Source organism: Rousettus aegyptiacus, unplaced genomic scaffold (assembly GCF_014176215.1).
Source record: "Rousettus aegyptiacus isolate mRouAeg1 unplaced genomic scaffold, mRouAeg1.p scaffold_m13_p_2, whole genome shotgun sequence".
In the NCBI taxonomy this organism is placed as follows: domain Eukaryota; kingdom Metazoa; phylum Chordata; class Mammalia; order Chiroptera; family Pteropodidae; genus Rousettus; species Rousettus aegyptiacus.
In genome coordinates, this window is record NW_023416295.1 from 116,199,709 (window position 1) to 116,221,298 (window position 21,590).

At 36.6% G+C, this 21,590-nt stretch overlaps 1 protein-coding gene and 1 long non-coding RNA gene across 2 annotated transcripts in view; one reads left to right on the forward strand and one right to left on the reverse strand.

Annotated features, from left to right (window-relative positions):
• Positions 1-11,801, reverse strand: part of KCNMB4 (potassium calcium-activated channel subfamily M regulatory beta subunit 4) — a 54,268-nt gene extending 42,467 nt beyond the window's left edge. Inside the window, exon 1 of the mRNA XM_016152325.2 lies at positions 11,128-11,801. Within this exon, the coding sequence (XP_016007811.1) occupies positions 11,128-11,463 (336 nt within the window). The 5' untranslated portion in view covers positions 11,464-11,801. The remainder of the gene's footprint in view (positions 1-11,127) is intronic.
• Positions 11,802-12,364: 563 nt separating this feature from the next.
• On the forward strand, positions 12,365-19,346 carry LOC118613688. Its single transcript, XR_004955699.1, has 2 exons — positions 12,365-12,918; positions 13,841-19,346. It is a non-coding gene; the product is annotated as an uncharacterized LOC118613688 (long non-coding RNA).
• Positions 19,347-21,590: the final 2,244 nt, after the last annotated feature.

Here is a 21,590-nt window from a genome sequence, read left to right on the forward strand (position 1 = left end):
AAAAGAATCTCAATATTGTATTAATATTTCTTTGGGTGTTAGTAAGATTACACATATTTTTCATGTATCTAGTTGTAATTCTTCACCGAACTGTCTGTTCATGCTTTTGCCTAGTCATGGTTCTCCAGAGAAACAGAACCATCTTGTCCCTATTAATTGGGTTATTTGCTCTTTTTGTTATGTTGTTGAGTTGTAGAAGTTCTTTACATATTCTGGATACCTGACCCTTATCAGATATGACTCACAAATATTTTTTTTTCATTCTGTGGTTGTCTTTTCACTTTCTTGATGGCATCATTTGGAGCACAAAAGTTTTTAATGTGATTAAGTCCAATTATCTATTTTTCATTTGATTGCTTGTGTTTTTGTGTCATATTTAAGCACTGTGTCTGCATTCGAAGTCATAAAGATTTACATCTATGTTTTCTTCTAAAAGCTTTATAGTTTTAGCTCTTACATTTAGGTCTCAAATTCCTTGAGTTAATTTTTGTATGGTGTGAGGTAGAAATCCAATTTCATTCTCCGCATTTGGATATACAGTTTTTCTAGCATTGTTAGTTGAAAAAACTGTTATTTCCCTGTTGACTGGTCTTGACACCCTTGTCAACAATCAATTACCCATAAATGTATAGGTTCGTTTCTCGATTTTCAGTTAAATTCCTGTCTATCCTTATGCCAGTACCACACAGTTTTACTACTGTAGCTTTCTAGTAAGTTTTAAAATTGAAAAGTGAGAGCCTTCCACTTTTGTTCCCCTTTTTCAAGATTGTTTTGGCTATCCCGGGTCCCTTGCATTTCCATATGAATTTTAAGACCAACTTGACAATTTCTGGAAAAAAAAAATCAAGCTGAGTTTTTGACAGGAATTGTAAAGAATCTATACATCAAGTTGGGGAGTATGACCATCTTTACAATATGAAGTCTTCCAATCTAAAAACAAAGGATACCGAACCATTTATTTAGGTATTAATTTCTTTGAGTAGTGTTTTGCAGTTTTCAAGTTACAAGTCTTATACTCATTAAATGTGTGAAATATTTTCCGAAGTGTTTTATTCTTTTGATGCTATTGTAAATATAATTGTGTTCTTAATTTTATTTGTGGATTGGTCATTGCTAGTGTATAAAACTACAATAATTTTTGTATGTTGATCTTATATCCTGCAACCTTACAGAATTAGTTTATTAGATCTAATCGCTCTTTTTCTTGGGTAGTTGTGGAGGAGGATGGATTCTTTAGGACTTTCTACATAAAAGCTCATGCGATATGTGAATAGTTTTACTTCTTTTTAATCCGGCTTTCTTTTATTTCTTCTCCTTGCCTAATTGCCCTGGCTAGAACCTCCAATAAAATGTTCAATTGGGGTCACAAAAGCGGACATCCTTATCTTGCTCCTCATCTTAGGAGGAAAGCTTTCACTCTTTCACCATTAAGTATATTAGCTGTAGGTTTTTCATAATTGCCCTATGTTAGGCTGAGGAAATTCCCTTCTGTTCCTGGTATGATTTTTTTTTTTTAATTATGAAAGAATTTTGTCAAACATTTTTCCTGCATATACTGAGATAATTATGTGATTTTTGTTTTTTATTCTATTCATATGATGTATTATATTGATTGATTTTAGCATGTTGAAACCAACCTTCCATTTCGGGAATAAACTCCATTTGATCATGGTGTAAGGAAGAAGAGGAAACAGTTCCCAACTCATTCTATTACTATGATACCAAAAGCGGACAAAGACATTTATCAAAGGGAAAAAACAACATTATTTGCTTAGTTTATGTTGCTGTTATTAGGTTTCTGTTAAAGTATCTCATCCAATATCTTAATGCATTCTATTAGGTTGTTTTTACTTTTCACTACTACAAACGGTTCTGCAATAAAAATCCTCATATATGTATTTCCCTGAGTACATGTTAGGAGTTTTTTTTTTAGGGTAAACACCTTGAAGTAAAGTCATTGGGTTATCAGATATGCCCAACTTCAGTTACACTGAGTATATATGATCATTTTCCTAAGTGGTTGAACAAATTCTCCAGCAATGAATAAGACTTACTATTTTCTTGAATCCTCAACAACACTTGCTTGGTCTTATGGTTTGCCATAAGACCAACACTTGGCATTGTTTTGCCAATCTGATGGGTGTGAAATGGTATTATTCCATTATTGTTGTCATTTAAATTTCCCTGAGATTATTAGAATTCAACATCTTTTCACATTTGTTGACCATTTTAATTTGATAAATTGTACACATCCTTTGCTCATTATCACATTATATGTCATTTCCTTAATGATTCGTACATTTTCGTAAATCCTGTAAAATTCTTTGTTGATTATTTTGTCATTATCTTGTACTAGTCTGTGACTCATTTTCACTTTGCTTATAATTTTAGTTATATAGAAATTGTTTTAATGTACTCAAATATATCGATCTTTTCCTGTTAACATTTGTTCTTTAGGCTTCACTTAAGAAATTTGTCTTAAGCCTATATCATAAAGATATTCTGTCTTTAAAAGTTTTACATTTTTCACATTTAGGTTTTATTCCATTTGGAATTTGTTGTTATGGGTGTAAAGTATGTATTAAATTTTATTTATTTTTTATGAAGAGCTAATATTTCAAACACCATTTGTTCATAACTTCATTGTTTCCATGAACTTCCTGCATCTTCTATGTCTTTCAGTAAAATTTAATAATTTCTAGTTTAATTTCACTGAGAATATTTGAAATTTGTTGAAGCTTGCTAAAGCAATATATGGCCCAGAATATAATGTTTTTTTAAATATTACGTGGGCACTTGAAATAATGTGCACCCTGCGGTTACTGGATATACTGTTTTATATATGCTTTTTGAGTCAGTTGTTAAACACATTATTCAAATCTGTTAGATATAAACTGAGTTACTTTTGTCTAATTATTTAGTCACAAACAGAAGTGTATTAAAATCTCTCATTATCATGATAGACTTATGTTTGTTCTTTGAATTACTTTAATCTTTTTATTTAATCTTTTTGTTTTTATGTGGTTTGATGCTATATTTTTAGGTATATCCCAACATAGAATTGTTATATTATGTTCAATTAACTCTTTTATAATTATGAAATGGCCCTTTTTATCTCTAGTAACACATTTTTGCCTCAAAGTCTACTGTGTTTCATATAATACAGGTAACTCCAGCTTTTCTTTCTTTTATATATTTTTGGGATGTTTACATGGTGTATATTTTCCCATATTTTAATTTAGAAAGTTTACGTTTACTTATATTTTACGTGTGACTCTTGATAACAGCATATATTTGGGTTTATCTTTTTTGTTGTTGTTGTTTTTCAGTCTATAATCTCCATCTTTTAAGTGGAAGAATTAGTCCGCTTACATTTAATATCATTATAAATTTGGTTTAAATCTACTATCTTATTATTTTTCATTTGCTCCATCAGTTTTCATTCCTTTTTCTCTTTTCTTGCCTTTTTTTTATTGTTTGCTTTATATTATTTCATTTCCCCCACTTATTAGTGTGGTAACTATACACTTTTTTACTGTACATATTCTTGAACTCCAATTCAGAATTTCCAAATAAAGTGGAGTGGAGTTTCTGATTCAGTGAGTCTACGATGGGGCTTGAGAATGTGCATTCTTAAGTTCATGATGACCCTGATGCTGCTGGTCCACTGACCACACTTTGAGAACCACTGTTTTGGAAGAAGAAATGGACAGGATATAAGATCAGTAAAGAGAGGTAATAATTGAAGCAAACAATAAGAGCCTTGACTAGGACAGTGGCAATGAAAATTTTAACAAGTATTAATGATGGTACCATTGATAGAATCAAAAGAAGCAGGTTTTGAGAAATAAAGATGACTTTTGTTGCCATTTTTATCCTTGAAATAGAGAAAACATAAGGTACTTATAATCAAAATTGAATTGAGGATTTAGCTTTCACTACGTATTATAGTCTGGTTTCCCATTCTTCAGAACCATTTAAAAATAATGTTGCCCTGATAGAGATAGCTATATATTATAGAGGGAAAAAACAGATTAAACTTCCAGGAATTAGGATTTAATTTTCTCTGAGATACAACATCAATTTATGCTGCTGTAAAACAGTGAGATTATAACTAGTAAACTGGATATTACATAAGGTTTCAAAGTCCATTTGGTCTACTTTACCAATTAGATGAAAGAATAAGATGAAAGGATATTCCCTGATATGTATATCAATATACAGAGACCTTCCGGTGATTCAATCTGCTGAATTCTTCTACTCAACACAGCAAATACTTAAAATGAATTTATTTGAATTGTTTACTTACAAAAACAGTCACAAAATTAAATAATTTAATAAACACAGGGTTTTAAATATAACATTGGTTATTTAAAAAAAGAGGATACTACTACAATTCAAAACTACAAATTTTAACACATTGATTTATGTGTCCTAGAGAATACCTAAGGTGCAGCATGAGAATAGTTAGAAACATATGTAATATTAAAAACTATTCTGTTTGGTATTTTACTGTAATGATGGTAAATACAATATAGAGGTATTGTCTACCTAGAAATGCCACTGAATACGAAACTGCTAAAGACCGAAAAAAAATTAAATCCCAAGGTGAATAAAGCTTGACATCTTTATTCATACATAAGTGCCAAAAACATTTTAAATAAATAAAATGTCAACAACTTATAAAAAGCTTTACAATTCTGAGGCAAGTTAATGATAAAACACATTTTTTCCCAAACTGTAACTAAAATATATTGTAACATCACAAATCTCTTTTGTAAAAGTAAAAAGTATGTGATTAGTGTTTTAAATACATAATTTTGGGGGCTCTTACAAATAATTGAGATCTTCATAAATCACATCTGCAAATGGAGGTCAGAGATGGATCATGATAAGTAATCTCAGACAAGAAGAGCCCAGCAGCTTGCAGATTATATTGTTTCCAAAGAGCTGTAATTCAGGTGGATTATTAATATGTTCTGACCAAGTCTTTAAATATATAATCATATTAGTCTCCTACTCAAAAACCTTCCTTGGCTTCTGTGTTAATTTCCTATTGCTGCTGCAAAAATTTAGTGGCTTAAAACAATACAAATTTATCATTTTACAATTTGAGAGATCAGAATTCAGAAATGGGTCTCACTGAGCTAAAATCAAGACAGCAGTGGGCTGCATGCTTTTCTGGAGGCTCTGAGGGAGAATCCACTTTCTTGCCTTTTCCCACTTCCTTGGAAAAGGAGGCTGCCTGTATTCTCAGCTCATGGTTCCCCTTCTGTATTCAAAGTTGCAATGGACAATTGTGTCTTGCTCAGATTGCATTACTCTGACCTCCTCTTCCACATTTAAGGACCCTGTGATTACACTCGGCCCACCAGGATAATCTTCCTATTTTAATATCACCTAATTAGCAACCTTAACTCCAACTGCAATCTTAATTCCCCTTCGTCAATGTAACATAAGATATTCACAGGTTCTGGGGATTAGAATGTGGACACTAGAGCATTGTTTTTCCTACCAGGGCTTCCCAGTTTTCACCAAACCCATCCTGGCTGTCAAGGATTTCTACATTATTGACCCCGATATACAATCCTGCCTCACCCCCAAGGCTCCACTCTCTGTGCCCTGTGTTGCAGGTATACCAGTCTATCTTCTGGCATTTTCTCTTCCTTGTTCTCTTCATACCTCCCACCTTTCCTCCCAAGATAAAAATTCTATTCATTTTCAAAGTCAAGGCATATGTTTCATTCTCCATGAAGCTTTTCCCCTAGCCTTTCCTCTCTAGGTATACATATCATACTGTTTGTACTTCCCTGTAGAACCTGACATTTTGCCTTATTTGATAGTTATTTGTGTTCTTATTTCCTCTTCAAGATAGTGATCTCTTGAGGGGAGAAACTCATGGATTCATCCTCACTTGTATATATAATAGTCATATCTAAAACTGAGCCTTTGTTTTCTTTATCCACGCTGCTCAAAAACTACTCTCCTCTAGTTTTCCCATCTAGCAAAAATCAGCTCCATCCAGCCAGTTGTGTTTGCCATAACCCTGAAGTCATCCCCAACTCCTCTCTCTGTCATTCCTTAAATCTAATCCATTAGGTCACTTTACCAATGCTACCCATGACCTAAGCCATCATCAATGTTGCCTATCCTACTAGACTCTCTATTGCCAATCTTGCCTCTGCACCAGTCACCTTGCACAACTGAATATATGCGTGCAAACACACAGGCTCTCACACACACAAATTCTATTCTCAATTCAGGAGCAAGAGGAATCATTTACATTTTTAAAAAAATCTACGTCCGATTATATATCAGTCCTGCTTATATTAGTTAACTTACCATCGCCCTTACAATAGAATCCAAAGTCCTTATCATGTTCTGCAAGCCCCTAATCTCATCTCCTACAATTCTCCACCTTGCTCACTGTGTTTCTACATCACTGTCTCCCTCACCATTCTTCACACAGGCCTGGCAGTCACATGCCTCAGGGCCTTTGCATTTACTGTTTCCTCAGCCTGTGGAACACTCTTCAGATAGCCACATGATTCATTCGTATATGTCCTTTAGGCCTCTGCTCATGCCCTTATGTTCTTTAGGTCTCTGCTAATGTCACAACATCAGAGCCATCTTTCCTGACCATCCTACGTAAAAAGAGCAGCCCTTCCTTTCTTGCATCATTGTCTATACCTTCACATGGCTTGAATTTTCTTTACATACATTTCATTACGAGACATTACATTATAAATCTATTCCTTGTCTGTCACTCTCCACCAAAATGTAAACTTCAGAAGGGCAGAGACTTTACTTTGATCCCTATTCTAGTCTCAGCACCTACAAGCATGCATAGCACAGAGGAGGCATTTAATAATTACTTGTTAAATGAATGACCTCATCTTTGTATGTCCTCCTGTCTCTTGCCTAGTTCTTTGATCATAATTGATTCTAAAGAAGTATTTGCAAAACTGAATTGTATGTACTTCACAAAAATTAACCGAAATAATCACCAGAGGCAGAACTACCCTAAGCCACTTTTTCACGGAGAAATAAAGTTGTCACAATTCAGCTTAGCCTTTTATTATTTAGTTTTGATGTTATGAACCTCCCTAGAGCACAAAATGTCTCACATTGAACATTTATCGCAAGGATGGAGTCCAGAGATTAACCCCAGCAGAACATACTGTCTACCCAGGGAGCATGGGTGTGGCGGGGAGGGTGGGGCGCACCAGTGGGGACACGAAGGACACCAAAAAGGTGCTCGTAAGCCCCAGTAGCTGTCATCCAGTTTGGGGGGATATACTTAAAGCTTAAAGCCTCTTTTAATTCCATCTAAGTTTATTATTATTATTATTATTATTATTATTATTATTGTTGATGCATTTCTCTCACTTTTACAGTACTGGTTTCTCAGACAGATTTTTGTCCTTTGTTTCTAGGTCTTCCATATCAGAGAAAGAAAAAAAATTCAGTGCAAAAATAAAACGTAGAGCTTCTAATCACCTACTCTGTCTTGTTCCACATACAAAAGACCAGTTAAAAAATTTCATCTTTGCCATCCAATGTGTATACCGACGCTAAAGCAAATGTCTGGAACTGCATAAGTTCATTTCATTTACGCTTAATCAATTGAAAATGATCATTTCCACAGTAATGGGGTTAGAGGCAACAACACTCCACATGGTTGAAAATCTATGTATAATTTTTGACTCCCCCCAAATTTACTAATAGCCTACTATTAGTATTGACTGGAAGCCTTACCAATAACTTAAATGGTTAACACATATTTTGTCTATGTATTATATGCTGTATTCTTGCAGTAAACTAAGAGTAAAGAAAATTATTAAGAAAATCATAAGGAAAATACATTTACTGTATTTATTGAAAAAAAACCACGTATAAGTGGACCCATGCATTTCAAACCCATGTTGTTCAAGCGTTATCTGTAATTTTAAATGATTCTCTTCTTGTCCTTCAGAATTTCCTTGAATCCCTTCCTTTATACCAGCTCCTTATATTCATTCAGTAGCATGGGTAACACCTTTTAAACTAAAAACACAAACAGTAATCACAATGAATCCTTTTGGTTCTTATTTTACTTTTCTTGCACATTAAATAAGTACATTCTTTAAGCTAGTGGTTTTTGACTCTGTCTACACATTAGACTCACCTGCAGAACTGTTTAAAAAAAAACATCACTATCCAGGACCCACCCAAGACCAAGTATGAATCTCCAAAGGCTGGATCGAGGCATCAGAATTTCTTTTTAAAGTTCCCACAGTTGTTCTAATGTGCATAGATGAGAACCAAAGCCCTTAGCACGTGCAAGTCACAAAGAAAGAATGCAGTGATGGGAATAGTAGCAAGAAGAAGCTGACCCCAAATTTAGATTTTGCTATAGTTAATGCACAGAGCAGATCACTGCTGTGTATATGATTAGTTGATTTGAATACTATATTACATGACTCGATAGAGTGATTACTTTAGACAATAAAGATATGATTCAAAACATAAATAATTTGACTGGGATTTGAAGATATTGTATAGAAATTATTAGTGAAAGGTCAAATTTATTCACGTCTTCTTTAGCAGTCTATGGCTTAAAAAGTTTAATATTTGTACTATGTTTTCCCTTCTCCTCCTTTTGCTGTAATTAAGATAGCAGACTCAAGGGAAGGAGAAAAATCCTTGTTCTTTTTTTTCCTGTGGTAGTGGGTCATAAAGAGAAGGTTGAAGGCGATTGGGATCCATGACACTGTAGGGAATCCGGATCTTCCACAAAGAGAATGGTTGGGTAACAGGCCTTCAATAAAGAGGTTAAGTAAGGCAAATAGAAGGAAAAAATTGTAAGATGTAGGCAGTCAAAACACAACAAGGATGGGCAATGGGTACTGCCTAATTGCAAGGGCGCTATGGAAACATTCTGCTTATGTGTTGGACTCTGGCGCAATACTTCAGTTATGTTGAACTTTCCATCACTAATTGCTTATGAGAATTTCCAAATTGAGCATTTAATTGCCCCAAAGTAGAAAGATAACTGTAAAAGAACAAACGTATGTCCTATAAATGCCACAATACAATTCTAATTTGGATATAGAGATGCATATTGATTTGGCCCAGGAAACCTTGACTAAATTGACTGGGATGTATTTCATCATTTTCTGTAACAGAAATAGATGTTTCTCCAGTTCTATCATTTCTTGAATACTTTACTTTATATAATGTTATTTTGTTCAGATACTTCTTTGAAACAATGGTTGCTAATGGCACTAGAGGAAAACAGGTTATTTGTAACAAAAAGAGCAGAGAAAATTGTAGTGTTACTTAAAGCAGTACGACTTCTTCCAAGTGATTAAAAAACCTATGTCCTAATGATCCCAATTTACTTTTTCTGCCAGATTCTTCAAAATTGGCTGCAAATTGGGAAGCAACCATTTAAAGTAAATTCTAACTTCTCAACATCTTGATTAGATATTAACCATTTCCTTGTTTATGTGTATATAATTTATTAGCGACAACTATTTTAAACTTCTTAGCAATGTTTCACTAATTTCAACATCTCCTAAATGATAAACTACCATATCGTTTCTAAATCACTATTACTCCTTAGCAGATTTCTTTTATATTAATGGTTTAATTTTGGGGGGAGAAGAGATGTTTCTAAAACCCTGAGATTTCTTTTGAAATCCCAGAGTATTAAGCAGATTAACTTACATATGTCTTTGAGGCATTATGCTTCTTCAAGACTTTGAATATTATACTCTATCTAAATTCTGTATTTCTATATTTACTGCTTATATATTATCTTCATTTTTAAGGTAAATGAATATTCATTTGTCAGCAGGAGCATCTTTTTAAAGAGGAGTCATATATTTTAAAAGGAATTCCTTTTAAAAAGTTTCCCTAATTCCAGAATTTACTGTTTCGAAGCCTAGTTTTACTGCAGAGAAATGGTAACCTTATTTAAATACTTAAAAAATGTTAATATAGAATTTTTTCTTTTGGATTGATGTAATTATATCTTGTCACATTTAACAGAAAGTTGTCCTGTGTACACAAGAGTCATTCTCGTTTGGCCTGTTTTCCTGCTTGGTCTTCCAGCACAGCCCTCACGAGGAGGGAAAATGTCAGTAACTTTAAAGAACACACACATCCTCACTTCCACAGTCAAGCAACAAAAGTAGTAAAAAAAAAAAAAAAAGAAAAGACCAGGAGAAGAAGAAAGAAAATCCTTCTTGCAGAACCAGGTGCACTACAAAGCTCAATTAGTTCAGACTGAGGACACTGCTTTTTATAAGTTTTTGCTCCACGGGGAATGGTTTTGAGTCTTCCTCTCGCTGCTCTCCATCCCTCGAGTCCTAACCAGGTTTTTTCTTTTTTGCTTGTGAGAACGAAAAAAGTTGCCAGGGAAGGAATATTTGGTGCATCGCACGAAGGGTTTTCTATTTTCAGTAAGTTTTACCGTTCTCCAGATGGCTCCCAATTTCCCTAGACACACAGTCACTAGGCTTCCTCTAGACCTTTTAGAGAATCTATTTCATGAGAAATGTGGGTCCTCCGTACTTCCTGCCAACAGCGGACCTATAAAGAATTTCACATTTGATTCTACATCGTCTGTCGACCCCCAAACGCTCATTTTTTTGATCCCAAGTTAAAGACGTCTGTCTAGAGTTAAAAGGCAAGGAACACTCCAATACCCTTCGAGGGGCTCAAAGACGCCCTCGACCCTCCAGGGCGAGTTCTTGACTCGGCCAGTAGGAGCTCAGACCTTGCGCCAGTGAAGGTGAATCCCCGCTACATATACACTGGCTTTAATCCGAGGAAAAGTTAACTTTCCGCTCCTTGCATTTTCTCCAAAGCCCGTTCTGGGCCAAGGCCTCGAAATCTGAGACCAGGCAAGATAGGTGTGTAAAGAAAACCTCGGGGTAGGGTCGCCGCACACAAACCCACCTGAAAGCCGGAGCCCCGGGGCTCCCCGATGTACTTCTGCTTCGAGTACAGCCTGCGACGCCCTGTCTACTCCTAGTAACGCGAGCACATTTCGAGCCCACCCTTCATGGGGTCTACCAGAGGCTCCTCCAAAACTCAAGACTCCGCAGGAACGTGGCATCCTTCGCGGGGCATCCTTACCTTAGGGTTGGTCAGGAGTTGGTGCTCGTCGCTGTGCAGCAGCGCCCTGGAGTTGGACTCAGAGTTGTTCACGTAGACCTGGACGCAGGGGTACTGCGAGGTGCCTCTACAGTCGGCGCCACAGGTGAAGGTGCACTCGAACACCTCCCCGATCTGCTGCACCGACAGCACCGTGCAGTTGGCCGCCGTGGCTTGCAGATCCTGCAGCGCCGGACTGAGCCAGCAGAAGCCGAAGATGAAGAGCGACACGACGCCGGAGATGATGAGGAACAAGCCGAGCCGGATGCTCTTGTCCTCGGCTTCCGTGTACTCGTAAGCCACCCGGAGCTTCGCCATCGCCCCCCACTCCGGCGGCTGGCGCGCTCCCCCCGCCCCCTCCCGCCCCCGGCGCCGAGCCCGACTGCCTCGGGCGGGAGGAGCCGCCGCCGCCGCCGCCGCCGCGCGACAGCAGGGGAGTGGGCGGCGAGGGGGCGCGCGCGAGAACAAAGGGGCCGAGGCCGGCGACGCCCCGGGCGGCTGCAGCGCCCCCCACCCCCCAGCCTCGCCGCCGCCCGTGCCCGGGCGGCTCGCGGTGCTGCCGCGGCTTCAGAGCCTCCCGCACTCGCGCGCGCCAGGAGCGCACGGGCGGCTCCTGCCTCCAGCGCCCCCTGCCAGCCTCCGCCGGCGCGCTCTCCCCGCCTCCCCCACCCCGCCTGCTCTCGCCCGGTGTCTCCTGGCCTCCATCGCCCGCCAGCCGCTTCTCCGGGGACTCGCCGGGCAGCAACCCAGAGGTCAGGAGCAGCTGGGCCGGGGCGAGCCCGGGAGCACCCCGAACCAGAGGCAGCTCCGCCCAGCCCCACCCGCGAGGACCTGGGCCCTGCGCCCCGCCCCGCTGGGGGCGTCTCCGTGGGCGAGGGTCTGCGAGCTCCGGGTCGGCGGCTTGCGTTCGAGATCCTCGTTCAATCCCCTTGGAGGGACGTTCGAGATGAAAGCTTAGGATCGATGTAGCTTAACTGGAATGAAGTTAAAAGAAAAAAAGAAAAGGAAGAAGAAAGAAAAGAGAGGGTGTAAGTGCAAATGGAGCGGCGGGAATCTTGAACTCCACGCGGGGATTGGTCAGCCTGCAGGGAGAGTGAGCCAGTGGCCACGCAGCGGGAGCTCTGCGAGAAACGCGCAGCGGGGGTCCGGCGGACTGGGGTGGAAGCCCCCGGGCGAGCGGCGTGTGCTGGGGCGCGCCTGGGGGGGGGGGAGTCTGTGCCGCCAGCTCCCACTCCAGGGCGGGCACTCGGCCGGCGGGAGGCGTGACACCCGCGCGTTCCAACTTCCCACCCACTGTGGACGCGGTGACTCTCCCGCCGCAGGTCCGCGTCCCGCGGCCCCAGCCGGCCCCGGGGGGCGGCAGGATAGGAGTGGAAGAGGTTTAGTCGGGGGGAGTTTGCTCTGGAGGCAACGCGCGTGGGGAGAGGAAACTCGCTGCCTGGGTCCTGGGTGGAACTCGCGACAACTTAGGTCTCTCGGCAACTTAAATCTTCCGCGGTGGGGTCGACCCCAACTCAATATGCTTCAAGGCTGGGACTGAGTAAGGAAGGGACCTAAAGAAACAGATGGAAAGGCTTGCAGCCCCGGAAGGAGACATGACTTTCCCCCATTAGGACCATCGCTTTGCACCGGGACTCCGCGGAACAGAATCCCTTCTGTTCTGTTTTCCTTCTGAGGAGTCTTGCCCCTCTTGGCGCGCCCCGGGATTTGTAGATGAGCTTTCCAGGAGCGCTTTGCAAGGCGACAGCGGCGTGCAGACCCACTTTGGGACAGGTACCGTTTCTAGAGCTGCGTTCTGCTCTGTCAATTCTTCCCGTTGCTCCCTCCCTCCCCATCCCCGCCCACCTCCACCTCCCTGTGCATACCTCCGGCCTCTATTATTTTCGTGACTTTTTTAAAAAGATTTTTTCCCCAAATCATGCTTCTGTCATAATATCAAACTTGAGAATTTTTTCGACCCATTTTAAGAATCAGAATGTTCACTTCTTTGCAAAATATATAAACATATCTTTTGTCTTTATTTGCAAATTTCAAATGAATATCCTTTTGAATCAAATATCTTTCTGATGAATGTGGAAACACCCAATCATGGAATTCTTGACTTCTCTTTCTTGGATTTCACACGTTACTTAACTAGTATTGAGTACCTTTCAACTGCAGTTCTGACATATGTTAGACTTTGAAGTACTACATTTCTTTATGAGGCAGGTTACACACAAAGGTATTTCCAAGTCAGAGACAAATCAAGTTTCCTTACAGAAAGACCTTAAGTGTTTTTCTGAATAAATAAAGAAGATATGGGGTTTGGAAAACTTTCAAATCATGAATACACTTTGTACTTCAATATTTTTCAAGTTTTGAGAGAGTAGATTTCCTTCTTTCTTTACCTAGGAATTATATTATTCCCTTCCCTTTTTGTTGGCATAAAGACAATTTGTTAGTAGTTAAATTACCTGAAAGGAAAAGCGAATTTAATAGTTGAAACAGCTTAACCTGAGATCACAGCTCTTTAGTCTTTTCAAGAAGCCTAAGCCAGTCTAGGATGTGAGGCAGTGGTGAGATCCAGTTATTCTAGCTTGGTATGCTGAACAATTTAACCTTTAGGCAGAGTTAACTTCTGCTAGTGCTCATAAAACACAGGGATGGGGTGTCTAAAATAATTTAATGAATATAATTCATTTTTTGATGATTCCAGAGCTTGGAGAGTCTTGTGAATGAACACTCTGCCTCAAAATTGAAGCAAGATGGTCTTCTAAGCCTAAAGAAATATCAGAAAATTCTGTCTTAATATAAATTTTAAGGGCTTTCAAATCCATTCTTTTAGAGTTCTTCATTTAGTCATTTTCCTTCTTTATGATGATTCTTAAATTATTTGAAGAAATCGTTGCCATCTTGCCTTCTGTTCTTTAAACATTTACTTTTCTCCTTGTATTTCCTATTTTTAAATTAGGAAGTGTAAACATCTCTTCTTAACTCTTTCACTATCATCATGTTTTCTAAAAGTCAAATCTCTCACAAGACTTCCCAAATTAAGTGTTTTTATTTTGCCCTTAATGGAACACTGTGTTTATTACTAGCTTCATGTATTTGAGGTGGGGCTGCCTTATCACATCACAAAAGATGGATGTCAGACCCTCATTTTCTGAAAATGGGTCACCGCTGACTCTAGGTTAGTAGTAAGAACCCCTTAGTACTCTGAGGTCACTTAGCATCTTGTGTTTCCTGTGGAGGCAGCACAAAAGCGCGCGCGCACACACACACACACACAGAGAGAAACACACAACTAGCCTTTTTTTTTTCCACATAGTTTTCCACCAATTATGAGTAAAATGTAATACTCAGAACCAGACTGATTAGTTTGATGTACACCATTTTTTGCAGCAATGTTTGCAGGAGAATCACAGCCAACACTTGACGAAATTCTTTTTAAAAGAAAAAGACCTAACAAAAATATTAAAACCACTCTTACAATTTGTTCTCATGATCAATATTCATCAAGTCCCATGACTGACGTTAAAGTTGCAATATATATGTCACATATAGATACACTTTTATTAAAAAGATTCTAGAAAGAATTATCATAAGGTGGGCTTTGGTATCCTAGGAATAAGAGAGAATTTAGAACATGTTGGGAAATGTTTATGCACTGTTTTAAAATTGGCACATTGTGAAGTTTTTCAATAACAAACTGCTACTGTACATTCGAATAGCTAAAATACATAAGGGAAAAAGTTAATATTGTATCATCACCTTTTTTTCATTACAGTCCACATTATAAACAGGTTTTAAATGTTTGCAACTAGAATAATTAGATAAGAATAAACATGAGTGAAAAAATGAGTAAAAGAAAACTTTTCAAAAAATTGTATCTTTTTCATTTAACTTCTGTAATTGTAGATTTTGTTATTATCAAAGAAAATTGTTTCTTTTTAACTTGGTCTTAACTTAAAAATGTTTACAGTTGTACTTAAATCATTTCTAGCTTACTGATATCAGTAAATTAACTTTCTTGCCATGCTTCATTGTAAATGTTAAATGTTTGTTATTAGCTTAAGAAGTTTTGCAATACATATATTGAACATGTAATTATTATTGCAAACATTACTTTCTAGATATTTATAATATTAGAACAGGAAGGGATCTTAAATATCACCTAGTTCAAAATTAAGCAGGAAAGGAAGCTCCCAGAGACTGCATTTTGTTTGAAACAGTAAAGAATGATTATTAAAAATATTTATAGTTAAAATTTGTTTGCATATGGCCTTTATGTTTGCAACTAAGAAAGTGACGCAAAAAGCACAAATAATCACTTCTTATTGGTAAATTCATACAGTAGTGGAAGTACTGGCTAGATTTCCTAAATTCTCACCACCTGTTAGTCTTTCATGTTAAAGGAAGTGAACTTCTGTGGGACACACACACAAGCATAATGTGTATCCCATAGAAGGGAAATCAGCTTTAAAATTAAAAAGCAAGAAGCTAAGAGGTTTTGGTCCCAATATTCACAGTAAACAGTTTCATGTAAGATCAATAATCGATGTTCTTAGATTGTTTCCTTCTCTTTATATAAAAGGGTTGTACTGTTTTAATATTCTATGATTTTTAAGTTGATTTTGTTCTTGTCATTTTCTTCAAAAACTGGAGTATTACTATATAACAGCACCTAGTCAAGTTAAAAGGTCTTTTAATAATTTCAAAATATGGAGACTACCTCCTGGTACAATGGCTAACGAGAGAGTGTCTATCTTTGGAGAAATGGACCTGTGTCTATCTATCTGTTGAACACCTGATATAAACGAATGCCCTGAGATTAAGTAATTCCAAGGCTGCACACATATTGACAGTGGCAGATTATAATACCCATTCTTTTTCTGCTATACTATGCTATATCTAAGACATGTCTGTATTTTATAAAAAGGAAGTGTAGGTATAACAAATGGATTTAAAATGTGCTTATATTCCAGTATATTTAGACTTGATGAAAATCCCAATTGTGAAACCTGACTGAAGGGGGTACTGACAGTGGGTAGAAGGTGAAGGAGCTAAAGATTTAATCTGGTCCTCGTTTTACTCTGAATCACTTGTGTTGAAAACAGCTCTTTTTTAGATGTATAGCAAATATAAGTAGTACTGTTTTATGTGGGAGGGGGAAATTAAGTGTAGTATTTTGGTTTCAGAGCAACTTATTAGAAATTCAAACTAGACTTAAAATAACAGTGAACACAGAGAAACACCAGATGTTAATGTCATAGTCCTAGGGCAGGAAAAAAGCCTATCCTCCTAATGCAGGAAATCGCCTAACACTTCTAATAGTTTTCTTTCCTTTGCTTAGACACTTCCAGCATTAATTAATTCCAAATGCTACCCATTTGATTTTGGGACCTTTTAGGAAATTATGAAATTATGGTTCTGGTGAAATCCATGTAAAGTTCCTTATTCTGCCCTCTGGTGTTATGTAGGATAAAGATAATCGGCCTTGCAAATGACTCAACTTCAGATGTGGCAAGACAACTATCTTGTCCCTCCCAGGCCTTTTCTTCTTAGGCTAATCTTCAGTTTTATCAGTATTCACTTTTGATATGGTTTAGAAAACTAAGGTCATAGCCTTACCCCCAAATGCTAAAGAATACAGATAACTCAAAGTTGGAAGATACCCAATTTTAACATTCTCTGAAATACATCTGTACCTTTCTTTTTCATGTTACCCAATCAACCTAGGAAACACATCTAGGATAGTAGATTTTGTTGCTCATTAACAATGTTATTGCAAATGTAGAAAAAATTCATCGTCATTACAATTTGGATTTAAAAATGATGTGCAAGTCATCTAATTTAATATTCAAATATTAAATCCTTTAGGCTGAAATAAAAATTATATAAAAATTCAGTTTAAAAAGGGGGAATATGGAAATAACTTTGAGCAAAGGATTAATATGGTTTGCATTTTAAAATAGGCATATTCGATAAAGGGACATAACTTGTTTCATATTTGTATATTAACCAATTGAAGATAATTACTTTGAAGTAAAAAAAAATCAAGCACATCTGATTCTCGAGAGAAATATTTAGCAGCTTAAATTTTAAGACAGCCCATTTTTCATGCAACTGTTACATATGGTAATTAAAACTACATCTTAAAATAAATGTTCAGTATGTAACAGATTTAATGGTAGCTTCCAAACATTCTGGCTGCCCCAAATCTTTATTTTTATGCAAAAGATGAAACTATGTCATTTCATGTAATCTTTTCTTACTGAGCTGTAATTTTTAAAGACTAAGCAGTGTTTAAAAGTTATTTTCATTATGATTATAAGGCTGATCCTAAGACAACTCAGGCTCGGTCATTTGATTTCATACCACCCTTGAAATTTGATGCATTTCTTCCAAAATGTTTAAAGACATCTCATGTGTTATTACTAAAATTATCTTCATATATATTAGAGAATAGATTAGCCTGGAGGAAAACACCACTAATTAAAAGTTTTTTTTAAATTATGTCATTAAAAATGTTACTTATGCTAAATACAAATGCAAATAATTGGAATATTACGTGTCAGGATATGCTTATGAAAATCAGAGACCAGCTCTGATTCAAGGTAAAAAATTCTGTTTTCCTCAGTTTGTATATTCAATTATTGTTTAAAGGAGCTACCACTTTTGGCATAAAATAGGGTCAGTTTTATTTCACTTTCTCTAACAAAAATGTCAAAAATATTTGTGGTGTGGTAGATGCCTATCAGGCCTTAGAAATGAAAACTAAGATAAATTTTGTGAAGAATGAAATTTTGCTATATATTAAGTGACTAGTTTATTAGGTAAAGTTTTTTGGCATGTGTCAACTGGTGATACATCATAAGCTATGAGACTGCAAGAATTTGGGTTTTCGACAGATAGGAAATTATGACAATGAAGACTATAACTGAATTTTACAACACTTTCAAGAAGTCATTTAAATGAATGAGGGAAAACTATACGGCGAACATCTGAAAATGATTCAGTTTTTAAAGTGAACATTGAATTCTTATGATAAATATATCATTAAAGTCTTGTCAGATAATAGTATTTATACAATAGGAGGACCAGATTTAAAAAAAAACTTTCAGTTGATAAACATAGAATTATGCACTTCGTTGCCCTTAGCAGTTTTTATGCACACAAACTCAAGTGTAAATCTAAGATCTAGCAAAAACATCCCCAGAAACTAAGATTAAAAAAATTTTGCTTTTTTTTTTTTTTTAAACAAGATGAAATATCTTTTAAAAGTTTCAATTCTTGTATAGCACTGCTGTTTTATACTTGGCAATGGATTTAACGTTCTTTGTATTCTGCTCCAATAAATACTATTGTAATAATGTGGTTCTGCACTAGAACACTGGACACAGGAAAAAAGAGCAGACACACAGGAATGCATTATTCCAAAACTTACTGTTGAATTTCACCAGAACCATAAGATTTTATTTTAGTTAGTACTTGTACAGTAGGCCAAGCAGTTTAAGTGTAATTGGTAGTTCACTAACTTTAGAAATGACTTGTGGTGTTTACTAAAGTATGTATTCCTGACCTCTAGTCTTTGGAACATCAGATTATCTAAATATCAGGCCTAAAGTCGACACTTCTAACATGCTCCCCAGGTGATTCTTATGCACGGTAAGTTTGAAAATTACCTAACTAGAGGATAACTTTGATGTTGGTTAGTTCCTGCAGTCATTTCAATCCAAATTGAGCTTTTTATACATCAAATTTAATGACCACTTTTTTAAAAATAAAAAATAGGATTACTGCTTAATGTAATTTTTGTGATCACTACTGTAGCTGAAAACAGGAGATTGAACACTAATGCAAAGTATAATTTCAGGCTAAACTTTTACCTCAAAACTTATCAAAAACTCTTTTGAATGTAAAAACGTACATACATAAATCTGGTGAATATACACATTATGACTATTTGTTGTGCTTTACTGTTTCATGTTCCTATTCCTAAAGTTTAAGAAAAAAGTTTAGAGTTGCCTTCTGTAATTATTTAAATTTCTTTCCAAAGATATAGCAGTAAAATTAACTAAAGCTTAGCAGTAAAATTAAAGCTTATCTATGATTCACAGAGGGGTGCATTTTAGACTAGGTGAATACTTTAAGTATATACTTTTGGCCCTGATTACACCATCTTCCTGAACTCTAGATCAAGAAAAGGATACCAATATTCTTTCTTGTTTAGAAAAAAAATAGTGCAGGTCATGTAGAAATGCTACGTTTCCCAAGATTCGACATTTTCAATGATTGAAAAACAATGCTATAAGTAGAATGATGTCATTTGTTTCCAAAGACTATCAATATACTAGAGCAATGTGAAAATAATAAGTGAGATATTTCATGGCAAACTTTGGGGGTGAGGTTAGGACTGCAATCCCCGTTTTTGTAGGGCAAATGAGAAAAGGGTTAAAAGAACTGAACGGAGGCCTCAAACTTATCTAATTTAAATTTTTACTCAGGCAGTCCTCTCAAGAGCAATTCTGATAGTCATCCAATTTCTGCTTGAACATTTTTGTTGTTGAAATCCTCACTTCACAAAGTAGTTAGTACTGTGGGACAGCACCTTAACATATAGAACCGAAATCTCTCATTCAGCTTCCTCTACCTGCTAGTTTGAGACGTGCCCTCTTCGACATCTTAAGTCCTTCCTATATTTGAAGTCATGGCATCTTTGAAATCTGTATGCATATTAAGCTATTTCTTCCTTAGTGGTACACAAAATAATGATGTACAATTGTTAGAATTGTTAGCAATTAGGTTTGCCAAAACACAGTAACTCCACTTCTTTTATTGCTTTTATAATAGAAACATTCAAGATCGTTAAGTTCAACTCTTTACCCTATTATAGAGAACACTTTACATCCAGTATCTCCTTGGTAATGTTCTGTGAGAATAAACCTAATGCCTCATAAAGCAATTCATTTCAATATCTTAATGATATTATGTTTTAATATTGCATCGAACTCTTTATTGGTCCTAGCTGTGCTCTTCGGCCACACAAATGGAATTCATCTTTCACTGACAGCTCTTGAATTTGATACTTGAAGACAGATACCATATTTCCAAAGTTTATTTTCTAATGCTAAATATTTCTACTTCTTGGGTGTTTTTTTTTTCATATGGTATTTTAAATTTACTATAAAATGGGGACACTAAAACCTACCTCATGACACTATGCTGAAGACAGGATACAGTAAGCATGTTCAACAGTATACTGCTTGGCAGCTAGAAGGCATGCCACATACTCTTCCCCTGCCTTCCCTGGTCATGGGCAGCTCTTAAAATACAGCAGACTTTTTACCTTGTTCTGTGCAGTATACTTTTTCTAATGAAGCCAAATATTACATCAGTATCTTTGGCAACAGAATCACAATTTACATTGATCTACATATGAATCACTTTTAAGCCATGTTATATTCCACCATTCTTTTTCTTTAAGCAACTGAAGTGTAAAACTAATTATTCTGATTCAATGTATCCTTTTTCATGTGACTCAACACAAAGTTACTGGGTTAGATGTAGATTTCAATTTTGATTTTCACTGTATTTATTTGCTTCATCTCCTAGATTTGTCATTTATGGTATGATCTAATTTACTGGTAATGCTAGTAGCAAAGAGTGAGTGAGCCTAGTGACATGCCGTTAAGATCTAGCTTTTAAAAAGATACTGAGGTACGTCTGGCTTATCTCATTCTCCAGAGATTGTCTTAATGGAGCAAATATTTCTGTGTCTTATTAACTACACAAACAAACCATGGTTAAGAGAACATTAAATATGAACATCCCCTTTTACACACATGCATATTTAGGTTTTTAGCAACTTTTCTTGCAAAATTGATGCTATTAAACCTAAGTTAAATGAGTCCTTTGTAGGGCCATGCTCAGGTGATACATTTAATAAGCAATGGGTGTAACAGAATGGAAGATCTATGATTTGTGAATGGAGGAGGATTCAGAGGAAGGATGAACTAGAAAAGTGTAGAGTAGGAAAAATTTGAAGATTTGAAAAGTTAATTGAAAATACTTAAAAAGATTCTTTTGAAAATGAAATTACAGCAAAAATAGTAAATTGTTTCAAAGCTCAATGCTTTAACTTGTACACTTTATTTTCAAATGGAAATATCAATTTATACCATTTAATCAACACGTATTTATCAAGCACCTATTGTGTTCCAAGTTCAGTGGCAAAAAGGAAAAGACCAGATAAATAAGTGGTTGCCTTTATATGTAAGTAAGAACTCAAACTTTCAGTTTTTAAATTTGTTAGACTTTTTGTGCACTGAAAAATCCCTGAAAATAGTTTTTCATATACAGTATTACAACAAAAAGCATAGAATGTATGAGATTAAATAGCTGAAAGGACTTTCCTTTGCAACTAAACAGCTTTTGGTTCCAGAAAGCCAATTATAATATAATCA